Source organism: Ostrea edulis, chromosome 5 (genome assembly GCF_947568905.1).
Source record: "Ostrea edulis chromosome 5, xbOstEdul1.1, whole genome shotgun sequence".
NCBI lineage: Eukaryota > Metazoa > Mollusca > Bivalvia > Ostreida > Ostreidae > Ostrea > Ostrea edulis.
Window position 1 is genome coordinate 17,973,262 of NC_079168.1, and position 25,178 is coordinate 17,998,439.

Consider the following 25,178-nt stretch of genomic DNA (forward strand, 5'->3'; position numbering starts at 1 on the left):
ATGATCTCTCTCTCTCTCTCTCTCTCTCTCTCTCTCTCTCTCTCTCTCTCTCTCTCTCTCTCTCACATCTAGTGCTACACATTTTTTTAAAATGCATATTTGCGACAAATATAAAGAACTGATGAGAGTAAACACATACGTCCATATTTTCACAATAGTTCAAACATAAATGGGTTCTAAAATATCTGACCAAATCAAAAATACATTTCTTAGTTGGGCCGGCATGGACAAGTGAACATCAACGACTTGATACAGTCTTTCTCAATAAGTAGGTCCAAATGGCATAATAAAAAAAATCGAAAATTAAAATTTCATGTTATTCATAAAATAATATGCCATTTTATATGCCAGGTTTCACAGAATCTGGAAGTAAAAATTTTATTCGTCTTTGTGTAGCACCGTGCTGAGTTAAGGTACCTCAAGGATGATTTTTTTTTTTTTAGCCGCGAAACACCCGTTACCATTGGGTAATGTCAACATACTCGTTAACATCAATTAATCATTTAAAGCTGATTTACATCGTGTTTATCTTATTTCTTGGTTACACAAATACTTTTTGATGAATTTAATGTCAGAGTTTGGTTAAAAGTATACGACGACATATGAACATTTTGCGAGGAAAATTTGATAATTGTACCAATTCATATTAATGTAACAAAATTGGAAAAGTGAAATTAAATTTAGATATTATTTTCAAAGTCTATCTCGATACTGTAGAACTTCTTGAGCCAGAAAATTATGAATTTTTTAGCATGTCATTTGGGCCTACTTATTGAGAAAGACTGTAAATTGAATGCATAATAAAATTGAGTAGAGATACCTCTTTTGAAAATCGTGAAACTCCAGACCCTGGGTCAGGGATTCGGACTCACCACCACCCCACCCACCCACCCACCCCGGACTTGGCTGTGCCCCCCCCCCCCCCTCTTAAAATAACCATTCAGAGCGCTGTGCAGAAAAGCTCTTCCTTGACAAAAAGTTCAGGGATTCGGGTCCCCAGGACTTCAATCTCTCTCTCTCTCTCTCTCTCTCTCTCTCTCTCTCTCTCTCTCTCTCTACAAAACTCTTGCTTGACAAAAATATTTCTTATGACCAAAGAGTTTGATATTACCCCAAACTAAGGTCACTTGGTCGAGGCGCAAGGCGAAAATCAATAGTTAAAGAAATTCTGTGGGCAACAACTTCTTTATTCAATAGTTGAGGGATATCAAAAAGTCAATTCATTCAATGCTGCACTTTTTCACAAATTGTACACGGAAATGGAAATATGTTGGACGTATCAGAATAATATTATTAGCCGTTAGACCTTTTGTAAAATGGGGTTCCAGGTGCCTGATAAAGCCCATGGGTCGCTTCTGGGCTTCTTATTTTAGCTCGGGATCGGTATACAACTATGAACTCATTGATATTTACAGTGATTTCCCCTTTTATGCAGCTGACAATGACATCACGAACATGGCAGATAATAGAACGAGGAATTACTTGGAAATGTAATCATTTAATGTCAGGGAAAACAGAATCTGCTTGTTGTCATTTTATTAACACGTGTAGCAAGGTAAGTATCAATAAAAGTAGTGTATCTTATGATTTAGGTGGCAGGAAGAGATAGGAGGGACTAAATAAGACCATGATAAACACCTTACTATCCCTAGATTTAACTACGTATGAATTTATACAGGGACTTAATGATATATGCTTAAATTGTCCAAAAGTAGCTTTATTTAGCGATTTCAACACAACCAGAAATTTTTAAAAGTCGGGCAAATTTTGTTTAATTTTTTTTAAAAAGTCACATTACAGCTAGTTGATAATAGACATTCAAACGGTTATGAATCAAATATGAATAAAATTCTCTTGTCATTAGAAGAATTTTAGAGACGATTTATTGTTTAACAATTAGTCATGCTATTTGATAACAGTTACTCTGAAACTGGTTCTCTATGGATCCCAGTTAAAGTAAACAAGGATGGTCATCTCTTACTTCCACCATGTCCATTCACAACAATAGGGGATAATCACACTTTTCTATGGTTCAGTGCATGCAGAGTCTCATTCAGATTCTTGTGAAAATATTATATTGAAATACAGCTTTAATTATGTTAAAGGAATATTTTATACATTCAAGTTGAATGTACTCGCTCAAACCACTATAAAATTCATAATGGTACATGCAGTTATAATGGAGAAAAGACTAAATAAAATTCATAAATTTTAGCAATAAACAAGCATAATTTTTTCAGGGAATTTACATTCAGTTTTCACAAAGTTTCTTAGTTTAAATGTCATTAACTACTAGAGTAAGGGGGTACATTCAGCTGCAGTGCTGCACACTACTGATTGTATTGGACCTGTTGCATTGAAAAACAGAGCTAAGTTAAGGTCTTCTATATTTTACTGCTTATTGATATAGAATTAAGAAAAAACCATGAATAAATGGCTGTGAGAAGACATTCCATTCTGCATTTGTAAGATTATCAGATAATCAATATATATCATGTCTTCATTATTGCTTATCAATAGATGCAGATCTGAAGAATGGACAGAACTTTTCAGAGAGAAAACAGTGTTGGTATGTTTTTTGTATATTGTTCTACTACAGGTATTCCAATATCTGATTATCAAACATACTAGAATAGATTAATCATTATTCTGTAACATTCAAGTATTGACTAGGAAGGTGATAATTTGTACCATACACAGGTAGATGTCACCTAGACTCTATGAATTTCTTTTAAATTTCTACATGTTAAAACTATGATTTACAGATTTTTAACATGTATATATCTTTCTTTGTAGTATATAATTCCAGCTTCTCAATTTTGGATGGCATACCATTTAAAATTGGACCAAATTTTACTCAAAAGCACAAGGTATTTGATAATTTTTTCTTCAGATGATGAGCACACAAGTCAAATGTATGTCCCATTTTGAGAATTTCAACCTCTTGATATACTAAGCCTGTGTGGAATTAGAAAAAAGTAATAAATTTTAAACCAAAACTGAAAAATTGCCCTTTTGTAGCTGAATACATGTATGGTGACAAATGCATATTTGTGGTGTAAAATAAAATTCCATGATATAATTATTCTTAAATCATACTTGTTGAAACTATCAATGGCAAAAAATTTAGATAACATAATCAAGACAAATATAAAAGAAGACAGAAAAAGAATTTATGTGAGTGTGACATACAAGAATCATGTACAAAAGTTGAAAACATCAAGTAGAATAAAATTAAATTGAAGTAGAGGTACATGTATCTATCAAATCTGCAATATATACATGTATATGATACCTTATTTCAGATTCATAGCTCCTCAGATTTGAAGAATTTGACCAGAAGACATAGACAGGAGGAAGAGGTATTTAATTGGCATGCATAGGGATAAGATTTGTAGCTATACGTGTATTTACTTTGCTGAATGTTAAAGTCATTGTGTAATCCATGTTTTGGTATTCCTGTCTTGTCAGTACAAAAAATGCTTAAATGTAATGATAAATTAGCAGAAAATAGATGTATGAAGGTAGAAGAGACCAAACGATAGTGCTCACAATTTGCTCGAAAGGTTATAGGTATGATAAGCAGATTGGCTAAATAAGTATGATTTTAGCATTACATGTATATGAAAGTAGGAAGACTGAATAGTGCTCATTGAACATTGTTGAATTAATATCCTTCTATGATGCATACATTTTGTGTATATGATGCCGTCATTCAGTCCGGTTTCCAGCATTTACGCCAAAACCAAATGAAATGAGCAATTTAATCTCAAGTTTTGCTTCAGAAAAAGGAAATGCATGTGTTTAGAAAAATCCTATTAATATCCTTGCATATGGGTGTTATATTGTGTTTTAATGTTCAAATTTTTGTTATATCAGTTTGTTCCATATTTTCTAATAAATAGAAAAAAAACTGCTATGCAAAGTCCAGTTTTTTCATCAGTTTTTACCAAATTATGTATTTACATACATTATACATGCATGTGTCATATCCAAATGATACTTTAATATTTCTTGGAAATAGTCTAATCTCCAGCCAGCTGGAGGTTTCATGGTAATATTTTACCCTGTGTTAGGCCTATCATATATATGTATGTTTTTGTTTTTATTTTCATTGCGTTTTTATTACCTCACCAGAGCCGAAGGCTCAAGTGAGCTTTTCTGATCAAAATTTGTCAGTTTGTCTGTCGGTGTTTGTGTTGTCGGCGTAAATTTTTCACATTTTCATCCTCTTCTCCATAACCACTGGGTCAATTTAAACCAAACTTTGCACAAAGCATCCTTGGGTGAAGGGCTTTTTAAGTTTCTTCAAATGAAGGGCCATGTCCTCTTCAAAGGTTAGATAATCACAAAAATGCAAAAATAGGGTAGGGTAATTTCAAAATCTTCTCAAGAACTGCTGGGCCAGGGGAGTTGAAATTTATATGAAAGCTTCCTGACATGGTGCAGATTCAAGTTTGTTCAAATCATGGCCCTGGGGGGTACGATGGGGCCACAATAATTAAGGGATCAAAATATTACGTACTAATATATAGAGAAAATCTTTAAAAATCTTCTTCTCAAGAACCATTGGGCCAAAGAAGTTTACATTTACAAAGCTTCCTGACATAGTGCAGATACAAGTTTGTAAACATCATGGTCCCCGGGGGTAGGTTGGGCCACAAGAGGGATCAAATTTTTACATGCAAATATATATGGAAAATCTCTAGATATGAGCCAAGGTGTAAGATGAGCAATGTGGCCCATGGGCCTCTTGTATTTCATTTTTATCTTAATTTATTTTATTATTGATATTTTTTTGTACTGAGGTTTATAAGGATTGTATGGATGTTTACTGAGGCTCTTACTGTTAGGAACAGGGAAAAGGCTTGGATTTCATTTTGTTGCGTCTTTAATGTTTTAAAACTAAATTATATGACATAATCATCACCTTAATAATTTTTAGCTGAAAAAAGTTACTACCAAACCTTATAGTGTTTAGTTAAGCGGAGGGACCTGCCACCATTTCTCAGGGGTGTTAGTATAACACCAGCATCATTCCTTTACATCCAATCCACATATGAACTTTCAGAAATACAATACTACAGTTCTTACCTTGAAGTTTGAGAAATGATATTAATTGTATAACACAAGATAGGTTGTTGATTTAGTTTCTATAATGCTTCATTTGATATCTGCATGTATACATATATTTTTGCAGTATGACTTTTCTGTGGAGGAGGGAGTTTTAAAATGGGCTGATGAAAGACAGAAACAAATTGCTGCTCAGCAACGTGCTGAGGAAGAGCGCCTAGCACGAGCACAAGAGGAGGCTAATGAAAGCTTGGACTCGGATATCTCTGACCATGAGTACGAGAATGATGGATGGCAAAATGCTACTGTCACTGCTTCACCACCATCAGTGACACAAGCCTCACCAGCACCTGTGTTACCAGCAATTTCTAATGACATTTTGACACCTGTACATGTTTCCAATCAGAATGGCTCTTCTAACAAACCAAATTCTGATTCGCAAAAGTCTGTGGATTTTTCATTGTTCGAAACGGAGGATGACCCCTTTGATAGGTTTGAGAGGTTGACACTAAATGACTTGACGGAACTGAAAAATGTGTTTGACAACAGTAGAGGAAAAGGAGAAAGTGGAGGATCCAACACTTCAGAAGAAGCTGTGTATGAGAACACAAAAATATTGAATAATCCTCCAAATGGTATTGTGACTTCAAGTTCTACTGTCAATTCAACAAGTGATGTAGTTGATGGAGGGGATTATGTCAAGTTAGATCCTACCAGAAATTCAGAACCGACTAATGGAAATGTGAATGGCAAAATACGGAGGAAGCAAAAGACATACAAGGGTAAAGTAATCCCTCCCGTTCCTCCACGACCAAGTCTGGTCGCCAAGAACCCCCTCCCTGCCATAGGACTGGGGGTCACTAATGTTAGTCCAAAGCCTACTGGTACTGGAAAATCAACAAATCCCTTTGAAGCAGATCCTGTCGCGGATGTCACTCGTGGAGAACCTGTGCATAAAAATGAATCCAGCTCAAACACTTACGAAAATGTAAGTGCACACACTGATTATCAGTCTGTCAGCTTCTCGAAGACTCCGACATTTGGCATCACTAATAATGTTGATAGTTCAGTGTCAAGTAACAGTCCATTCCTGTGTGCAAATCAAGAGTTACGAGATACAGCATCTAAAAAATCCCAAGACTATATGAATGTGGCTCCAGTCAAACCTATGGGGGTTCCTATGCCAGGGATGACCCAGCCCATATCAATAGCCAGTGATATAGTGGGTGTGTCAATGAAACAGAGTGAAGATTTACCCCTTCCACTCACAATTTCTCCTCCTCCTAGACCTTCCTCCAAACAGGTAACATATATATATACTGCTTTACACCTTTCCAAAACTTATGATAGTTGATTGAGCACTGAGTGATGTCATTCTCATTTTTCTAACACTGTGAAAATATTGGTTTGGTTTTGGTATGTTTGTTGTGATTTTTTGTGAATATGTTTCTCAGCTGCTGGTAGAAATCACCGATCACTGCTTATTATCATCAAAGCAATGAAAGTATTTTAAACCTTATACTGTACGTGCACATTTTGTGTATCTTTCTGTCATAAAAGTATATAATGAATATAGTAGCTAGTGGCCACATTGTCAGACATGTGGATGATGGAACCTGTGTCTGTTATGTAGATATTTCATTGTGCCTCTTTAACAGGAGCCACCTGGAAATGCACCACCTGTAAGTATCAAGCCTCCACACTCCGCAACTTTAATTTCCTGTCAACATTTTTCTTTATTTTGCATTTACAAATACAGTCCTGGGGCTAGATATATGTATAGACAACATACTGTATAGTTAAGGGTATATTATTTAAATGATAAGGTACATTTTATATACACATTTATAGCATATAGGGGTATCATTGTGTAAACTGTGTACATGTGTCTAGCTTATCTAGGTGAACTAGATGGTATATTGTATACATAGGGACACGTATGGTGGTGTATAGCATGTGATAAGTGTATATACAGTAAAATATCTCTATCTCGAAGTCCAAGGGACTTCGAAAAAACTTCGAGATATCCAGGGGTTCGAGATATCCGAATTCGATCTTGAATATTTTTTTTAATGTAATGATGAAGCGTGTATTATCAAATGCGTTTTCGTAATTATGGGCATTACTTTTTTTCAAGCGTACTTCGACAATTTCGTTCGTTTATCTAAACCACATGTTAATGATATAGCGTGTATCATTCAATTCACCGTCCCTGGAATCGGGCGTGTTAGTTCATAATTGGCGGTGGACTTAATCCGTAATGTGGGAAGGCCTCACTAATTACCCAAGCTGTTGAACCAATGATTGCGACCTGGGTCTACTCGAAAAAGACGAGCGCGGATTAGCAGTCGATTGGTGGAGCCGCGGGCGTGAATGTGGGACTTAACGACACCAGGTATGGTAAGCAGAGCGGAAAATTGACTGCACTTCGAGATAAACCAGGTGAATTTAGGGCATAGGACCTTGAAAATACTTCGACATAAGCGGGGTATTCGAGATTACCGTGTTCGAAATATTCGAAGTTTTTAAAATCATTTATATAGGGAACACGGCCGCGACCAGCGGTCGACTTCGACTCAAGCGGGGTATTCGAGATAAACCATATTCGAGATACAGATATTTCACTGTATATGAAATAAAACAAGGGGAACCATAGGATAGATTTCGTGTATATCTATATGATACCTTCAGGGTTCGAACCGCGACACTTCATGTCTGCATACTTCTTAAAGCATGTCAGTGCTAATCATCATAAGTATGCCGGTGTGAAGCGTTGCTGTTCATACCCTCCTGTATTTTCAAAACTGAAATTTAATTGTTTTATTTACACTCTACTTTCATTTTTGTTGGAAGTCCCAGTCGTTAAAATAGACATACCATATTTATCAAGATTCATAGGTGCAAATGTCCACAACTGCAGAATATTCATGAGTAAATGGCTATCTTTACAATTTGTAAAGCTATCAAAGACAAAAACATTGGAAATTTAAATTATATATATGTGCATGTGTATAGCATGTTGGGAAACTATGGGTTATATTGTATGAGACTATGCACATGTATAAGATATAAGGTACTGTAGGGCAAATATTGTATACATAGAGGAACTACATTATACTATATTCATTTGTGTCTAACATATAGGGGGCAACTAGGGGGTATAATGTGTACACATGTGTTTAATATATAGGGGACAACTAGGGGTATATTGTGTACACATGTGTCAAATATGTAGGGGACAATTAGGGGGTATACTGTGTACACATGGGTTTAATATGTAGGGGGACAACTAGGGGGTATATTGTGTACACATCATCATGTGTCTAATATGTAGGAGGACAATTAGGGGTATATTGTGTACACATGTGTCTAACATAGAGGGACAACTAGGGGTATATTGTGTACACATGTGTCTAACATAGAGGGACAACTAGGGGTATATTGTGTACACATGTGTCTAACGTATAAGGGGCAACTATGGGATATATTGTCATGTGTACACATGTATAACATGGAGGGGTACTATAGAGTACATTGTATGTGACTGTCTAACATACAGACAGACTAGATGGTATATTGTGCACATATATTTAGCCCCAGGACTACATATCACTGCATGCTGGCACAAAACTTAACAGCAAGTTTTCCCAAAATATGTTCCCAATGCCATTCCTAACTATACTTTATACTATGTACTAAAATACTGTATTATGATAATTTTTTTTTTTTTGGAAATACACATACATTTTAAAATGGTTTTACTAACTAATTGTAGTTGCATGTAAATAGATCTGTTAAGGCCATTACTGTAGGATGAGATAAATCTGTTAAGGCCATTACTGTAGGCCGAGATAAATCTGTTAAGGCCATTACTGTAGGCCGAGATAGATCTGTTAAGGCCATTACTGTAGGCTGAGATAGTTCTGTTAAGGTCATTACTGTAGACTGAGATAGGGCTGTTAAGGCCATTACTGTAGGATGAGATAAATCTGTTAAGGCCATTACTGTAGGCCGAGATAGATCTGTTAAGGTCATTACTGTAGGCTGAGATAAATCTGTTAAGGCCATTACTGTAGGATGAGATAAATCTGTTAAGGCCATTACTGTAGACTGAGATAGATCTGTTAAGGCCATTACTGTAGGATGAGATAGTTCTGTTAAGGTCATTACTGTAGGATGAGATAGTTCTGTTAAGGCCATTACTTTAGACTGAGATAAATCTGTTAAGGTCATTACTGTAGGCTGAGATAAATCTGTTAAGGCCATTACTGTAGGATGAGATAAATCTGTTAAGGTCATTACTGTAGGCTGAGATAAATCTGTTAAGGCCATTACTGTAGGATGAGATAGTTCTGTTAAGGTCATTACTGTAGGATGAGATAGTTCTGTTAAGGCCATTACTGTAGGCAGAGATGAATCTGTTAAGGCCATTACTGTAGGCTGAGATAGTTCTGTTAAGGTCATTACCGTAGGCTGAGATAGTTTTGACTTTACACCCTCATTGTCATTTTAAAAATGGACACATGAATGTAAAATGGCATTTTATAGCATAGGATAATTCAATATAAGATAAAATCATATTTGCAAACGGCAAAGATAAACCTAAATATTCCAGATCCCAATAATGAATAATATATTCAATACTAATTTTAGGAATCAGTTTCAAAGCTAATATAGTGATTCCTCTCCAATGTCTTTTGACTATTTTTGTGTTCATATTACATTTATACAATTACTAAAATATTTCTAACTACATATGTAAATATTTTAAAAATGACCAATGTCTAATAAAGGATTTTTAAACATTTGAAATATATTATTTACATGCCAATACCACTTACATGTAGAAGTCGTAGATTCACTAGATTGTCTTCCATACTGCTCATGCAGTGCTAAGCAGAAAATGAAGTTTCAACATGGTCTATTTATCATTCCTTACAACAGAGTTGGAAGAGATGTATAGTAACATAGTGGTGCATGTATGTGGTGCTTAAGATGTTTGAAACTGAATGCTTCCAAATACACACTGTAGAAAACATGATTCAAAGTAATAACTGGCTCACTTCAGCTGAAAGGTCGGTGATCTTCTTTGATCAAAACATGTCCATTGACTCAGTCAGAATGTCTGTCATCTTCACATGTGGGGCTTCTCCTTCAGAACCATTGCACCAATTTCATCCACACTTGGCATGAAGTATTATTCTTGGGGTAAATAGGATTCAAATTTTTTCAAATGAAGGACCATGTCCCCCTTCAACGAGAGATTACTGGGATAGTGAAAATAGAAGATGTTTAAAAAAAATTCTCAAACAATACTAAACTATGCATGTGAATAATATGTACTGTAGGATCAAGGTGACTCAGGTGAGCAATGTGGCCTCTTGTTTTATTCAGAAATTGCATCATTTTTTGGGGTATAAGCTTAGAAACAATATATAAGAACACGTAACATCAAAACACAAAGAACTTGTGTTGAATGAATTACTGTTTATTTTTTAGGTACTCTGACTGATAATTTCCGTATAAGTACATGTATAGTAATCAACAAACCTGTTGTTTAATTTGGAGGTGCATGTACATTGAAATATGTATTGGAAAAAAACCTTTATGATAGAGCACATAGACGTGGATTTATCTACATAAAGCATCATTTTTATGCCCTGGTCAGAATTGAATATTACAAGCTATCTTTCTTTTCATATGCCTGCCTTTTCATAACTCAAACATTCTCAGCAATAAGTTGTCAGCTAGACAAGATCGAGATCTCTTACATTTTAATCAAGAAAAGCTGGATGTTAGATAAAGGTCAAATTGATATGTGTGATAAGGTCAAATTAATATGTGTGATAAGGTTAAATTAATATGTGTGATAGGGTCAAATTGATATGTGTGATAAGGTCAAATTTGATTTGTGTGATAGGGGCAAATAAATATGTGTGATAAGGTCAAATTTTAAACTTTGCCATAACTTTTTAATTAAAACAATATTTTATTCACAAGTAAGTGAATGGGATTGGGCAGCAGGCACAGCCTATTTTACTAACAAGATATATAGCCTTCAACAGTGTTCAATGTATGTTTTAGGCAATTATTGAAATGTCAGAATCAAAATTTTATTAGATATAAATCATATAAACAGCATGTTAACTCTGCCACGGAAGGACTCGGTCACAGACAAGTGGGCCATTCATGTTTAAATGACTTTTCTTGTTTAAATCTTTAAAGTTTGAAATTTCATTATGGCACTTTGATATATTTACCCAGTAAACATGATGAATGTTGTATTGTTCTTTTGCTTGACATTTGAACTTATAATGTGACTTTTGAGAGTATGAGTCCGTGATTCATTGATCCTGTTTCTGTTGCAGTCCTGGAATCGCTATTCTCCCTTACCTCAGCCTGGATTTGGAACTGGAAGTCTAAGTTCCTTGTCATCGGCAAGTTCCATAACTGATGTAAAGACAGTCATTGATGTTGATCCATATGATAAATTACCACCAGAATCCAAAAGAGTGGTTGACAGTGTGGTTGGTATGGGTTTTCCTAAGCCTCGCACAGCCAGGGCAGTAGAGACACTTGGTGCAGATGAAAAAGAGGTACAAGAAGGAACTGTTTTAATTTCTTAACGACTATATATATATATATATATATATATATATCTGTGCATCTAATTATTGTTTACATAATATTTTGATAACTCAAACTATAATAAAATCACTCACAGATGATTGAAAAATTTATTATAAGAATTTGCTTTTAATTTTGATAACTGTGGTTTCATTGATTTTCATGGTCATAAGATTTTGTGCTGTAACCAGGAATACAATTTTTATATGCCCGTCTTAAGACGGGACGTATTATGGTATGGCGTTCATGTCCGTCCGTCTGTCTGTCCGTCTGTTAGCTTTTTCGTGTCCGACCCGTAACTTAAATACTACAAGGCCTAGAATCATCAAACTTTGTCTGTAGATACATCTTGGGTAGGAGGTGTGTCGCACATTAAAACCAGGTCACTGTGACTTTTCATTAAGAAGATATCCGTCTGTCCGTCCGTCTGTTAGCTTTTTCGTGTCCGACCCGTAACTTAAATACTACAAGGCCTAGAATCATCAAACTTGGTCTGTAGATACATCTTGGGTAGAAGGTGTGTCGCACATTAAAACCAGGTCACTGTGACTTTTCATTAAGAAGATATGGCCATATATGGCAAAAACTTGTCCGGCTCATAACTTGAAAACTATTAGACCTAGAATCACCAAAATTGGTCAACTAATGCATCTTAGGTAGAAGGTGTGTCGCATCCTACTTTAAGGTCACTGTGACATTTAATTAAATTGATATAAAAAAAAATGTTTTAATGGGTACAATCTATACTGTTAACAATATGTGACGGGCGTATCATGTGCCGTGGCGGTGCACTTTATTGTTAATATATTAATAATTTGTGGAGAGCTGCCAATATAAAAATTGTATTTCATTGATTATTTAATTTCATGGTCTTGTTCAACCACAGAAACAACAGAAATTATGATAGGTTTTCAATAAATAATGATTAATCTGCAGTATGAGCATTATGCTGGTTTTCACCGTGTAAAACTGCTGACTAGGTACTTTGATTTTACTAGGTGATTGACTATCTCTGTGTTGTTGGGAAACTTATCGACAAGGGACATGAAGCCTACCGTGTAGAAGAGGCTCTTAATCTGTTCAAAAACAACCAGGAAAAGGTTTGTAACTCAAATTTGATTTTAAAAAATTGTTTATGTAATATTTCAATGCAGACACCCAGTATATGTACATTGAGTACCAGGCGTTTGTGACACCTGTGTTTAAGTGCAGGGCCGCGTTCAAGATCGTAGCGGCTAGCCTAGGGGCTAGGTATGGTGGCTGGTTTGTGCCATTTTGCAATGTGTTGTTTTTTTTTGTTATTTTGAGGCGAAAAGTACCTAATATTATAATTTTGTCGACTTTTAGTGATTTTAGGATGAAAAGTAGCTAAATATCATTTTGTTGTCTTTTCGCCTTGAAATAACAAATAGACGATAAAGTGTAAAATGGTACAAATCAGCCACCATACCTAGCCACTAGTCTAGTGGCTATGATCTTGAACGCAGCCCAGACATACATGAATGGCTTCTTGCCATGCTATCTGTCTGTTGGTAGGAATCATTAAAAACATTTGACAGATAGATGATTATGATGATAAAGATGGTGATGATGATTTATTTCAGAGTGAGAGGTTCCTGGCTTTGTTCAAGCAGTTTCAAGAGCTGGGGTTCAGTGATCTCAGAATCAAAGCAGAACTTGTGAAGAATGATCTGGACAGTGATAAGACACTGGATTCCCTCACAGCCTGAGCAGTAGAGAGCTCGCTAGAGAACAACCGGCGGCCATGTTCATGGGATAGCTATTGTAACCTCTCTACCAACAGATTACTCTCTGTCGTCTTGCCAGATGATAAAGTAATTTGTATGACTGTCTAACAAAAGTCATTGTTATTCTTGGACGGGTACAGGGTTTCTGATATATTCACACTGTAACAAGGGATTGTTTGCTAAACAGAACCGTCACATTGGAATCAGGTTATTTAATATTTACTGATGGTCAAATATAGCATGTATTTCTTGTATTATTGATTTATTTGATGAGTGCAATGATTATTTTTAATTACATGTACCTTGATTTGTTATGAACATGGAAGTTACCTGTTATGTTTTTACGCATTTTAGTAAATATGTATAGAGTTAAGTTATTGACCAGACAAAAAACATTAACAGTATTTTCCATTAGGACAAGTTCTATTTTATTATTTTATTACTGTGAAAGTGATCAACCTCAGTAGTATTACATGAAAACACAATTGCATGGTTTTGAAAGGAAGTTATGTTTTGCATATGAACACATTTATTTTAGTATTTTTCCTTTAAAAAAAAAGATTTTTTTTTTGCAAATGAACAAAATTCCATATTTTGATCTTTTACATTAACTATCATTTATCATTAATTGTTATCAAAGCAGTTTGCCTTAAGGATGTGTTCACAATTTTTATTTATTCAGTTGCCATATATTAAACTACTAACACATGTACATATATTTTGTAAACAATGCTAAATTGGATTCACTAAATTACAAAATTGGCTTTACAAAACTTCCTGTTATGGAAAATGGAAAATACAAGGGTTTAGCTAAATGCCTCCTCCCACCATTATCAATAACAGTGGAAGTAGGTTTTGTGGGTTTTTTGTTTGATTGGTTTTTCTGTGAGTTATAAATCACCTTAGTAGTACTGTGGTGACCTATTGGGATTCATACCTGTCAGTTGTGGGATGTGTCATTTTGATTTCCTCATTTCCCCTCTTCCCCTTCCTGCAATCTTTAAGAAGGGTGCTACAAAATGGGCATCCCCTAGCAACACGGCATACATAAATGTGTTAAGACCTTGTCCTAAAACCAATCAAAACTCATACTGTAGTGTAAGACAGCATCTGTACAAGTAAAGTTCTATATACATGTATATTAAGTACACTTGAAGTTATGCACCATGAAAAGTACCATTCAGTTCAATTTTATGAAGGCAGTGAACAAAATCATTATTTCTTGTACAGATTTTCTCTTGAGTGACCTTCACCATATGTCATTGTCCTTGAAAACCAGTAGAGGCAGAGATCTTCTTGTCAAATCATTACTGAAAGTTGACAATTAGGTTAGAAATGTACATGTAACTTAAATCTTGTACACAAGAAATATTTGACTTTTCCTGACTGACTTTTTGGTTTTGACCTTGAAAATGAATAGGATTCAAGACCTTTATACTAAGTACAATTCCTACAAGTTTGATAAATGTGGCTTTAATCTTAAACCCTCACATTTTTCTTTCCAGTGACCTTGGCCTTTTTATATATATGACCTAGACAATGAACAGATCCAAGATCATTTGTGCAGTTCTGATAAAAATCAATGGAAAAATATGGTCAAATTATTGTACACAACACCAAACCAACAACCACTTAATAGAAGACTTGAACACAGAAGCAACTTATGATATGTACATGTATATTTCCCAGACAACTTTATAGTGAAGGGAGGAAATCCTTTTTACCTCTAAATATCTAGCTCATAAACTGGGTCTGTATAGTTATAATAAGTATGGAGGCCTCTACTGTGGAATTCAGGGTCTCTCGATCAAGGGTTCATAACCCAGGATATGGTGCAGTATAGATTGTGTGTAAAAAGTGCGTTAAATCATTAAATCTTGTCTCTTTACTCCTGAAAATCTTGATCCAGCACATAAACTCGATACATACACATACTCCTGAAGGGTGTAGGTCATTCAAGGTCATTAGTAAAAAGGATAGAAATATTTGTGTGCACTATAACTCTGTAATTGTGACTCATTAATAATGTAGCTAAACTTGACACGGAGGATGCTTTTTACCAAACTGGGTTTTTTTTTATCCTTAAGCCAACTTTACCATAACATTATCATGTGAGTTTTCTGTGTGGGATACTCAGATGTTTAGACACTACATTTCTAGCTTAAGCAAGTACAGAATAATTTTATCCAAACCCGATGATAGTTTTCTAATTTGCTCAGTTTAATGGTACAGCATAATTTTCACCATAATATAATTTTCTAATTTGCTCAGTTCATTTGTCTCACTTTGGCATAATTCTAGCTATGCTATTGGATTAGTAATGGTTGGAAAAATTAGGCTGTTTTTTAATATGTCTTTAAAGAACTCCTTTGAAAAATTATTGCACAGTATGAAACTTAGAATTTATCATACAGGCTCTTTTTTTTCCAGACTTGTAGAAATTATGTATGCAAAGGTGCAGAATTTTTGAAAACAGATGTATGAAAAACTGAAATGATATCTTAGTGTGTTGGAGGTACCGGTACTAGATCAAACGAATAAATGTGAGGTGTCATTACGTACGTGTATGGATGTTCAAAGAAACTGATATTGTACTTTATCCAAATTTCTGTGATAATCGATACCTTTTCTCATACTATGGAGACAATATATATTTATTGTACATGTACCTAGAATTGTGGAAAACATTTTGGCAGTTGAACATTTTACAGACATGACTAATTTACAAGACCAGCTTCATTGAACATTTAATTTACCTAGTGTCCAAATGAATACTCGTGCTTCTGGAGGATTTGACAACCATGTTCCAAAGTAGACATTGCTCAATTAATGAGTGCACAGTCAATGTCGGACATTTGAACAGAAATTTCTAGTGTTTCTGTCTCAAGTACAAAGCCTATGCATGTCATAATTACCAACAAGTCTGCCAGTTTTCCACCATTCTGACGTACCATATTATATACATTGTGTTTCACATCTGACATATCAGTGCTCAGTTTTGTATTTGTTTTATTTAATGGAAAACAAATGTATTGTTCATATTGATGTGCATTGTTTTCTCCCCGACTTCACTTGTAATGCCAGTTTGTTCGCCATAAATCCATAATCATCATTTTTCTGTGAAAGCCTTGCTTTTTAGCACTTCATTATTGTAAATTCTGTTGTTATTTCTGAGATAAGTTTCATAAACAATTGTGTTAAATGTGTATTCATATACATGTGTGTACATCCTTTGAAGAAAGATTAAAGTCAGTTTCATTCTAAGAAATTTATCTTGTATCAGTCAGATGGCTGGAGTATTGAGGCATTATTCTGCTTTTTGATTAGTAAAATTGTTTGGATTTGTAACATGTTAATTTTCATTCTGTGTGCCTTGGGTTGCCACTGCAACATGTTTTTTTTATGCAAGATGACAGTTGCTGCAATGCAGTTTGACAATCTGTAGCCTTGTGTTGTTTATTAGAAGATTTGAAATGATTTAATATATATAAGTTTCTGTATAAAAGTTTAAACCCCTGTTGTATCGAAATCCTAACCCCCGGGGCTCAAGACTTGAATCAATTTTAAATCTGCATTACATACAGATGCATGCAAAACTTCGAACCTATATTGCAGCTGTATCATGACCAAAGGGGTCATGATTTTAATAAACTGTTATAGACATTATGCTAGTAAGCTATCATACAAGCTTTATTACTCCTGATCCAATGGTTCTTGAGTGGAAGATTTTCAAATGACCCCACTCTATTTTCAGTAGTTACCAATTACATACATGTATCTCCCTTTGAGAGAGGTTGTGGCCCCTCATTTTGGCCCAATGATTCATAGGATGCTGAACATGTGAAAAGATATCACAACTGACAAATGGAAAAGCTCATTTACACTGTCGTTCATGTGTGCTAAAAATGATAATGCGTTTTAGTAGTAAATAAAACTAGAATTTATAATTCATTTTACAGAACAATGTACATGAATCGGCAGAGTTGTGTAAAATGAGATTACAGTAAAATTACTGCTTCGTGCTTGTTTACTGTATGAACGTAGTACATGCATCAGTACTTAGTCAGTTGAACTGATCAAAGTGTTTAGCAGTTCATCTTGGATTAATATTATACTGACTGAAAATTGCTTACTGATTTTTTATTTTTACTAGAATCTTGTACCATTTATTATTGTAGACATTTGCTTCTTTAAATTTTTCCCGTTGAACAGCACACATTCATGCATTGTTAAAACTGGAACTACACTGCTGGTCGTGTTCAGTTAAATCTGCAAGCTAGAGTTCATGTTGATGCATTCCGAACTAGATATGTTTGAAGCTTAATCAGATTTTGTAGTCATGGGTACCATGTTTTATCTCCTGTGTGTATCTCAGAAATCGGCATTTCGTAACTGTTGTGTTGCATTGATTTAATGGAATTGTAATGCGCAGTGACGATTTCATGAACATTGTTATGTTTTGTAGCTCTAGTGTACTGAGATTAAAAAAATAGAAATCTCCCAGCATTTAGTTTTCAGTCTCTGAAATACTGTGTTGCAGTCATTCAATGTATTTCCAAAATCAATGCAGAAAGGACTGGCCAGTTTGACCTCCTGCCAGTATTATGAGGAATACAGAGTCCTAATTAAAAATGGAGTCCATTGAGGAATTATATATATTTTGATATTTCCTATAATCTAAAAATGTGGGTATAATGATGTAGGTTAATTAAAGCATCAACCTGAACTTATCAATTAACATATCAACATGAACTTAACTAATAAATGTATCACCTGGACTCGCCAACGAATGCTTTGATCTGAACTTACTAATCAATGCTTCAACCTGAACTTACCATCACTCCGAACTTGCCAATTAATGTATCACTCTGAACTTAACAATTAGTGTATCACTCCGAACTTACCAATCAGTGTATCACTCTGAACTTACCAATTAGTGAATCACTCTGAACTTACCAATCAGTGTATCACTCTGAACTTACCAATTAGTGAATCACTCTGAACTTACCAATCACTGTATCACTCTGAACTTACCAATCAGTGTATCACTCTGAACTTACCAATTAGTGCAACATCTCACCCTGAACATTAAAATAATAGTGTATGTAGTTGAGGGTTTTTAACTTGAGAAACACATTGTCAACCGAGTTACAGCTGAAGTTGACAATGGTTTTCGAGGGTAAAAAGTTTTCATTGTTTTTATCTTCAATTATGATGCAGTACATATATTTGTTTCATCATACCAAATGTCATGCATTCATTGCAGATAGATAACAGCATGAAAATTTACAACCACTTCCTTTTCTAAATTGGAGTCAACTTGATAAAATTTACTCGGTGTTATGAAGTTCACAACATTACTTTCTGCGAAAGTTAAATGCATCTACGAGTGTCTTTAAAGCAACTGTTTTCATTCAACATATTATTGTAATGCATTACAGACAATGTCGATTTAAAAGCTCATATGTATGAAACCGAGATCCTAATCAACATAAACTCAAATTGAAGATATCATCAATTCTTTTGATGCGTGCAATGATTCATTTACAGTTCTCTTCAAATCAAAATTACTGAGCATATTAATTGAATTTTGAAAGCATTAATAATTCTGCTGAATTGATGAGCACGGCAATTGAATTGTTCCTCTCTTCAAATGAACTGATGATACATATGTACTAGCTATTGAGTTGATGTGCACAATAATTCAATTAATCTGCAGATCAATTCAATTAATGCACACACAATAATTGAATCATTGTTCTCTTCAATTAATTTACTGCATGCATCAATTTAATGTGTGTGTCAATTCAATGCACATAATGAATCATTGCCCTCTTCAATTGAATTAATGATATCATTAATTTAATTGGTGCATGCAATAATTCTTATAGAGCGAGTCATTATTTAATAAGAGATATCTTCAATTCTACATATCCACAAATGAATTTACGATCTCTTTAATTGAAATGTTGCTCTCTTTAAAAGAAGAGATGTGCGCATTAATTCCTGATACAAAATTGAAAGATAACTTCAATTTTATTAAAGAGATCATGTATACCAAACTCCAAATTAAATTTTAGGAGATTGTAGGTGATTCAATCCCATCCATTGTCCTTTTAAGGAGGTATGCTACACCAGAGAAATTTGATATAGATGAAAAGTGTAGGATATGTACAACAATATTTTGAAATTGAAAATTTTCAAATTTACTTTTAGTCAAAACATGCAGTTTTAGTCAAAAGCAATTCGAAAAAAATTTAACCCATGCTGGACTCAAACCCGCGACCTACAATTCAGCAGTCGATATGCTAACCTACTAAGCCACTCAGCTAGACGTTAACTTTTTAAATGAATGGACAAATATTGCCAATATTCATATTTTCATCCATGTTTTAAAAGGAAGTCAGCCATTATGACAATGTAAAGTACCTCCTTAAGAAATTTATACCAGTCTGTGCATTTTGTCAATTGTTTCACTTGTGATATTTCAATCATTATTTATATGAACTGATTGCACAAATGCTACATTTGACACGTGTAAAATTGAATGTCATTCATTCCACAGCTAATACTCAGAAAACGATGCGTAACTGCACTCACTGGCATTTCACATGTTAATTCTTTGAAATCAAATGTCATTCTTTCCAAAATTTTATTTCTAAATACAATGCATTTCAACACATCTGCAATTAAACTATCAAAACGTATCTAAAAATACAAATATGATGACTACTTTACAATATGCATAATAATAAACACTGTCCGGAATTTATGTTGAAAATTTTGAATTCAGTCCATCTCAAAGCTATTTTACAGGCTTAAATCACTGATTCAATGCAAAAATTATTTTGAAGAATTTCAGTAGTAAAATTTGAATTCAGTCCATCTCAAAGTTATTTCACAGGCTTAAATCACTGATTCAATGCAAAAATTATTTTGAAGAATTTCAGTAGTAAAATTTGAATTCAGTCCATCTCAAAGTTATTTCACAGGCTTAAATCACTGATTCAATGCAAAAATTATTTTGAAGAATTTCAGTTGTAAAATTTGAATTCAGTCCATTTCAAAGTTATTTCACAGGCTTAAATCACTGATTCAATGCAAAAATTATTACAAAGTAGAAGTCCTACAGTTTATAAAAAAATATGTGTACAGTACATCTTGAAAACTACATGTACATGGAAAGCAAATGGAGCGTTTCTCTCCATTGGATTCAACTTCCTCATTACTGAATGAAGTGTCTGATTTAGTGACTGCTGTGACGGAGTTTGATGTTCTTCTTTGCAGTCGAGGACTTCTGCTTGTCCTGGGCCTTCCTGGAGACAGTTTTTGACTGGCCTGCATATTTCTGAGCATCATTCCTAACGAATGACAATTTAAAACAATGATTTACCTAATTATGTTTTACCTCATTACTGTCATTCATTTGATCAATTCTTGAAATCTAATCATGATCTGTGTGTAGATAATCTACAACTTGAATTCAGACACAGATGTAATCAAAGATAGGACGAGCACACCCATATCACTTTTAATATTTTCTAACTACTCACTTGCTCATCTTGCTTTTGTCCCTGCATCCTTTCCCCCCCTCCCAATGAGTGGTACGAACTTGTGTCATTGACTGCTTGCAGCCGACACAGGCCTTATCCAGAGCAAAGGGTTGTTCCCTACAGCAGTGTCCACAGATCATTCTTGTAGCCAGGACCATCTCATGGCCTCCTTCCTTCTCTTCGTGGCAAACGTCGCAGGGGTAACACTTACCACAACAAGGAAACCTGCAAGTTAAATAGGAATACCCACATAATGAGCAACATGGATCTAATGGTGCATGTGCATGCTAGTTTTCAGTAGTGAACTTTATTAAAGACAACAAATTATCTTACCTGAACCAGCGATAACTTTTCTTGTAGTGTTTACAAGTTCCATCTTTAGGTAAAGGATAGCCCAGCTGGATCTCTGGTTCTTTCAGATTTTTCTTTGGCTTCAAAACTGGAACTTTGTGCAGACCCCTTTCCTCTGAAACTGTAATGAAATATTTCAACATGGTAGAAAAATGGAATTCTGCAAATATGTAAACAGAACAAAATCAACAAGTTGAAGACTAATCTGCAATTCATACCCAAGTCTTGCTCTGAAGGAAGAAGTTGAGCAAAACGGACAGATTCTGCAGATACTTTCATTTTACTGTGACAGTTGGAACACCATGTTTCAGTAACTTGTCCAAAGGCCATACTCTGTTTTGAATTAGAAATATAAAGTAAGTAGGAATCCACATAAAAAGGGCAGCAAACATAAACAGATATTTGTCATGTAGTAATTCACTGCAATATATTGAAATGTATTTGGCAAATGATCATACCTTGGCTTTCATTTCTTTGTTGCAGCTAAAGCACCCCAGCTTAAACATGCAGTCCTGAAGGATGAGATCAAATGGAATACATCCATCCAAATCCAGATAGCCTACTACCGAGGAGAACTGATGCATGATTGCTGAGCGGAAAGTCATGACCTGAGGGTAGCTGCATTTCCCACAAGTCACAAGGTTTGGCCTCCCAGAGGGTGTGCTTACATCCATCTTGTTTTTACAGCGGGCACACTGAATGATGACTTTAAGTGTACCACAAGTAAGTGTTGAAGCATTGTCCTTCAGCGTGAGGTTCCTCAGCTTTATTTCAGTTCCCCGTCTTTCATCTCTCTCTGGTTTTTTATCGCTGATGGCAGAATCAATTAAATCATCGTCCTCCGATTCAGATTCGTCACTCTGTTGCTGTGGACCTGAAATTTTACACATGAATGATGATTGAAATGGTAAATACCACAAATAAGATGACTGCATAGGATTATGAAAAATAGCTGGCCTTTTATGCACAAAACATCTATGTTTACAACACTTCTGAGAAATACATTATAAATTGTTTTTTAAAAAAAAGGTTTCTTTTCCCATCAAGACTGAAAATAAACTCCCTAAATAATATATCTCTGACATTCAGAATAGTGAAATACCTGTGTAAATGAAGTCGTCTTCTGTTTTTCTGTAGACTATTCCTCCAAACATTTTATTTTCATCCTCGCCTTCCTCCTCCTCACCTTCTTCTTGATCTTCATCACTACCAGCTGCTTTGACTTTTTCCTGTAGTTTGGATGCAGGGATAAACTGTAACCCTGCTGCCTTGGCATCTAGCTCTTTCTTCAACTGAAATAGAATACTTGCTGCATTCTATGGACCACTTTTACATCATATTGATCATAGATATTGTGCTTTCATTTTTCAAAATAGTAAAGTCATATTGAATTAAAAGACATTAATACATTGTATTCATTACAATTATTCACCTGTTTCAGCGCACCAGTAACAATAGATTCCAGGTTCTTATCCAACCATTTCATGAAAGGTCTAAACTCCAGTCTGACAGTTCCCACCGATATTAACTCTGCCTGTTTTGTATTTATCCAGTCCTCCAGAGAAATATCTATGTACCTTAAAGATAGAATACAATAGTCCTAAGTGCCTGACATTAACTTGATTTCTGGATATAAATATTGAATATCAATCTCAATTAAAATTGGATGTTAGATCACTTCCATACTTGTTGCATTAAACTTGTGTGGAAAACTGTGAGCAGATCAAAGGATCTAATTTTTGATAGAGTGAAATCAAACAGAAAATTATATGCACCTTTGTACTGTTTCAGGTAAATTCTGTTCACCCGAAAGTCTTACAACAAACATCTGAAAAACAATAATATTACAATAGTTGCTTAATAGTGATGAAAAATTAGAGCATGTTTAATCTAGAGGTATGTTTTAGTAAAGATTTACTGAATATGAGGTCTCATTAATGATCTTTTTAAAAGATTTAAAGAGAGATGTTTTACCTTCAGAGGGTATTCCTTTGGTATAGTGACTTTTAAATTGAATACTTCCACATCATATGGCTATAATAAAAATAAGTTAAATATTTCATTTGTTTGTACAACAACTTGAAATACATTATATAATGCTATCATGCAAAATGATAAAAACTCTTCAATCTTACAATATAAAGAGATCTAATTTTCACAAATAGCAGTATTTCACGTATATTCTTACCCAATCTGGGTCACTGGATGAAAAATCAAACTGCACACAAAAGCTGTCTTCACTGTCAGTAATGACTTCCAAGTTGGAAGCTGCCAGTCTCTTTTTCAGTTGTTCGATTTCAGTTGATCGGAGATTCTCAACCTCTTTCTTCAGTAAACCTTCTCTCTGAAACTCCTTCACAGGCTGAACTGGTCTGGGTACAATTTTTTTCTGACCCACTTTTGGTGTAAACTTTCTGTTTTGATCCTTCTTATCATTGCTTTGGCCAGCTGATGTCACATTTTCAATATCGGCATCTCTTTTCTCTGCTTGTTCCTTGTCCTCTCGTAGGACGACATCCAAATTAGCTACTTGATCAAGGCCATCTGGATGGTGAAATCTGCAGTTGTTCCCCTTCTGACAAAAGCCTGCCTGATAGTAGTGGCAGACACGTCTTTTTTCATGAGTCTGTTGGCGGTGACCAAGATTTTTGGAATCATTATTAGATTTTCTGTCAGTCTTTGATTTCTTGGTCGAGTTAGGTTTCTTTAGATGCAATTCCTTTGGCAATGAATGAAGATAGCGACAATTATTCCCAAATCTGCAACTTCCGTACTTCTCAAAAGTGAAACAAGGCTTCGTTTCCTTACTTACTGCTTCATGATTCTGGTTATTAAAAGACAGCTGAGATACAGAACCAGAAAGAGAATCGGTATTCACCTGTTGATTTACTGACGTTCCATTTTCTTGATTTTCTTCCACTGCTGGACTTGAAATACTTGTTGGAGAATGCAAAAATCTACAGTTCTCTTTAAACTTACAACCACTTTTAGTATTGAAATATTGACAAAGTGATTTTGATCTATTTAGCATACTACGAACAACGACTTCAGGTGTGGGGTTTTTCTCGCAGAACAGGTTTGCTGTAGAGTTCTTACCACAAAGTAAGTTTCCCTCACTAATCAGCTTTGTTGAAATATCACCGCAAAATGAACTTCGCAACACTGGCAGACTGCTACAAGTGGTGTGTTCTAAAACAAAACTAACTTGTTTGAAAGATTGAGCTTAGCCTTGCTGAATGGTCTGGCGCGTACGCCTAAAGTCTTCGGGCCAATATGTATGTCGTCCTATTTATACTGTTATCAAGCACCTTTGTGCGTGTTGTGCCTAATTTTAGGTATGTGACGTCGATGTATTCAGCTTACAGGAAGTTGTGCAAGTTTTTGGGCAAGAGGTAAACATAGTACGTCCATAAGCCGAAACATACGGGAAAAGTTCGGATTGCTATATTTTTCTCTTAATACGAACGACAGCCGAAACCCAAATATGGTGGCGGAAAGTTCGTGTTTTGTGGTAAATATACATGTAAAGTCTTGTCTTAAAACTGAAAATGGAACTTAGAATGTGGGAGGTTTCTAGATCATTTGAGGTTTTGAATTATTGGCTGTATATGTAGTTATCATTGGCTATCATATTGATACAACAATTTAAGGAATCGGTATTCTGTTCGGAAAAAATGTATCAACCAAGTTAATGAATTAAAACATTTGAATTAGTTCCAGGTCTCAACTATTTGTATCATAAATCATAAAACTGAAATACAAGTATAGGGATATGCAAATTGACGATCCATTCGATAAAACAGAAACTGTAAAATCATGCATATTT

At 34.8% G+C, this 25,178-nt stretch overlaps 2 protein-coding genes across 3 annotated transcripts; one reads left to right on the top strand and one right to left on the bottom strand.

The window, feature by feature from the left end:
- Positions 1 to 1,411: 1,411 nt before the first annotated feature.
- LOC125650425 (ubiquitin-associated protein 1-like) lies at positions 1,412 to 17,951 on the top strand. Of its 2 annotated transcripts, XM_048878727.2 has the most exons (9): positions 1,412 to 1,555; positions 2,521 to 2,569; positions 2,797 to 2,870; positions 3,306 to 3,362; positions 5,201 to 6,376; positions 6,732 to 6,755; positions 11,442 to 11,669; positions 12,699 to 12,800; positions 13,305 to 17,951. In XM_048878727.2, exons 2-9 carry the CDS (start codon positions 2,536 to 2,538, stop codon positions 13,428 to 13,430), a joined length of 1,821 nt encoding a protein of 606 aa, XP_048734684.2. In that variant the 5' UTR covers positions 1,412 to 1,555; positions 2,521 to 2,535; the 3' UTR covers positions 13,431 to 17,951. The 2 variants fall into 2 exon arrangements, with proteins under 2 accessions (XP_048734684.2, XP_048734685.2); XM_048878728.2 differs by lacking the exon at positions 6,732 to 6,755.
- Positions 17,952 to 20,081: 2,130 nt separating this feature from the next.
- LOC125651768 (uncharacterized) lies at positions 20,082 to 24,734 on the bottom strand. Its single transcript, XM_048880523.2, has 10 exons — positions 23,541 to 24,734; positions 23,327 to 23,386; positions 23,128 to 23,180; positions 22,785 to 22,929; positions 22,455 to 22,644; positions 21,811 to 22,226; positions 21,571 to 21,685; positions 21,335 to 21,473; positions 21,002 to 21,226; positions 20,082 to 20,809 (listed from the first exon to the last, which is right to left on the bottom strand). Exons 1-10 carry the CDS (start codon positions 24,381 to 24,383, stop codon positions 20,695 to 20,697), a joined length of 2,301 nt encoding a protein of 766 aa, XP_048736480.1. The 5' UTR covers positions 24,384 to 24,734; the 3' UTR covers positions 20,082 to 20,694.
- Between the last annotated feature and the right edge of the window lie 444 nt (positions 24,735 to 25,178).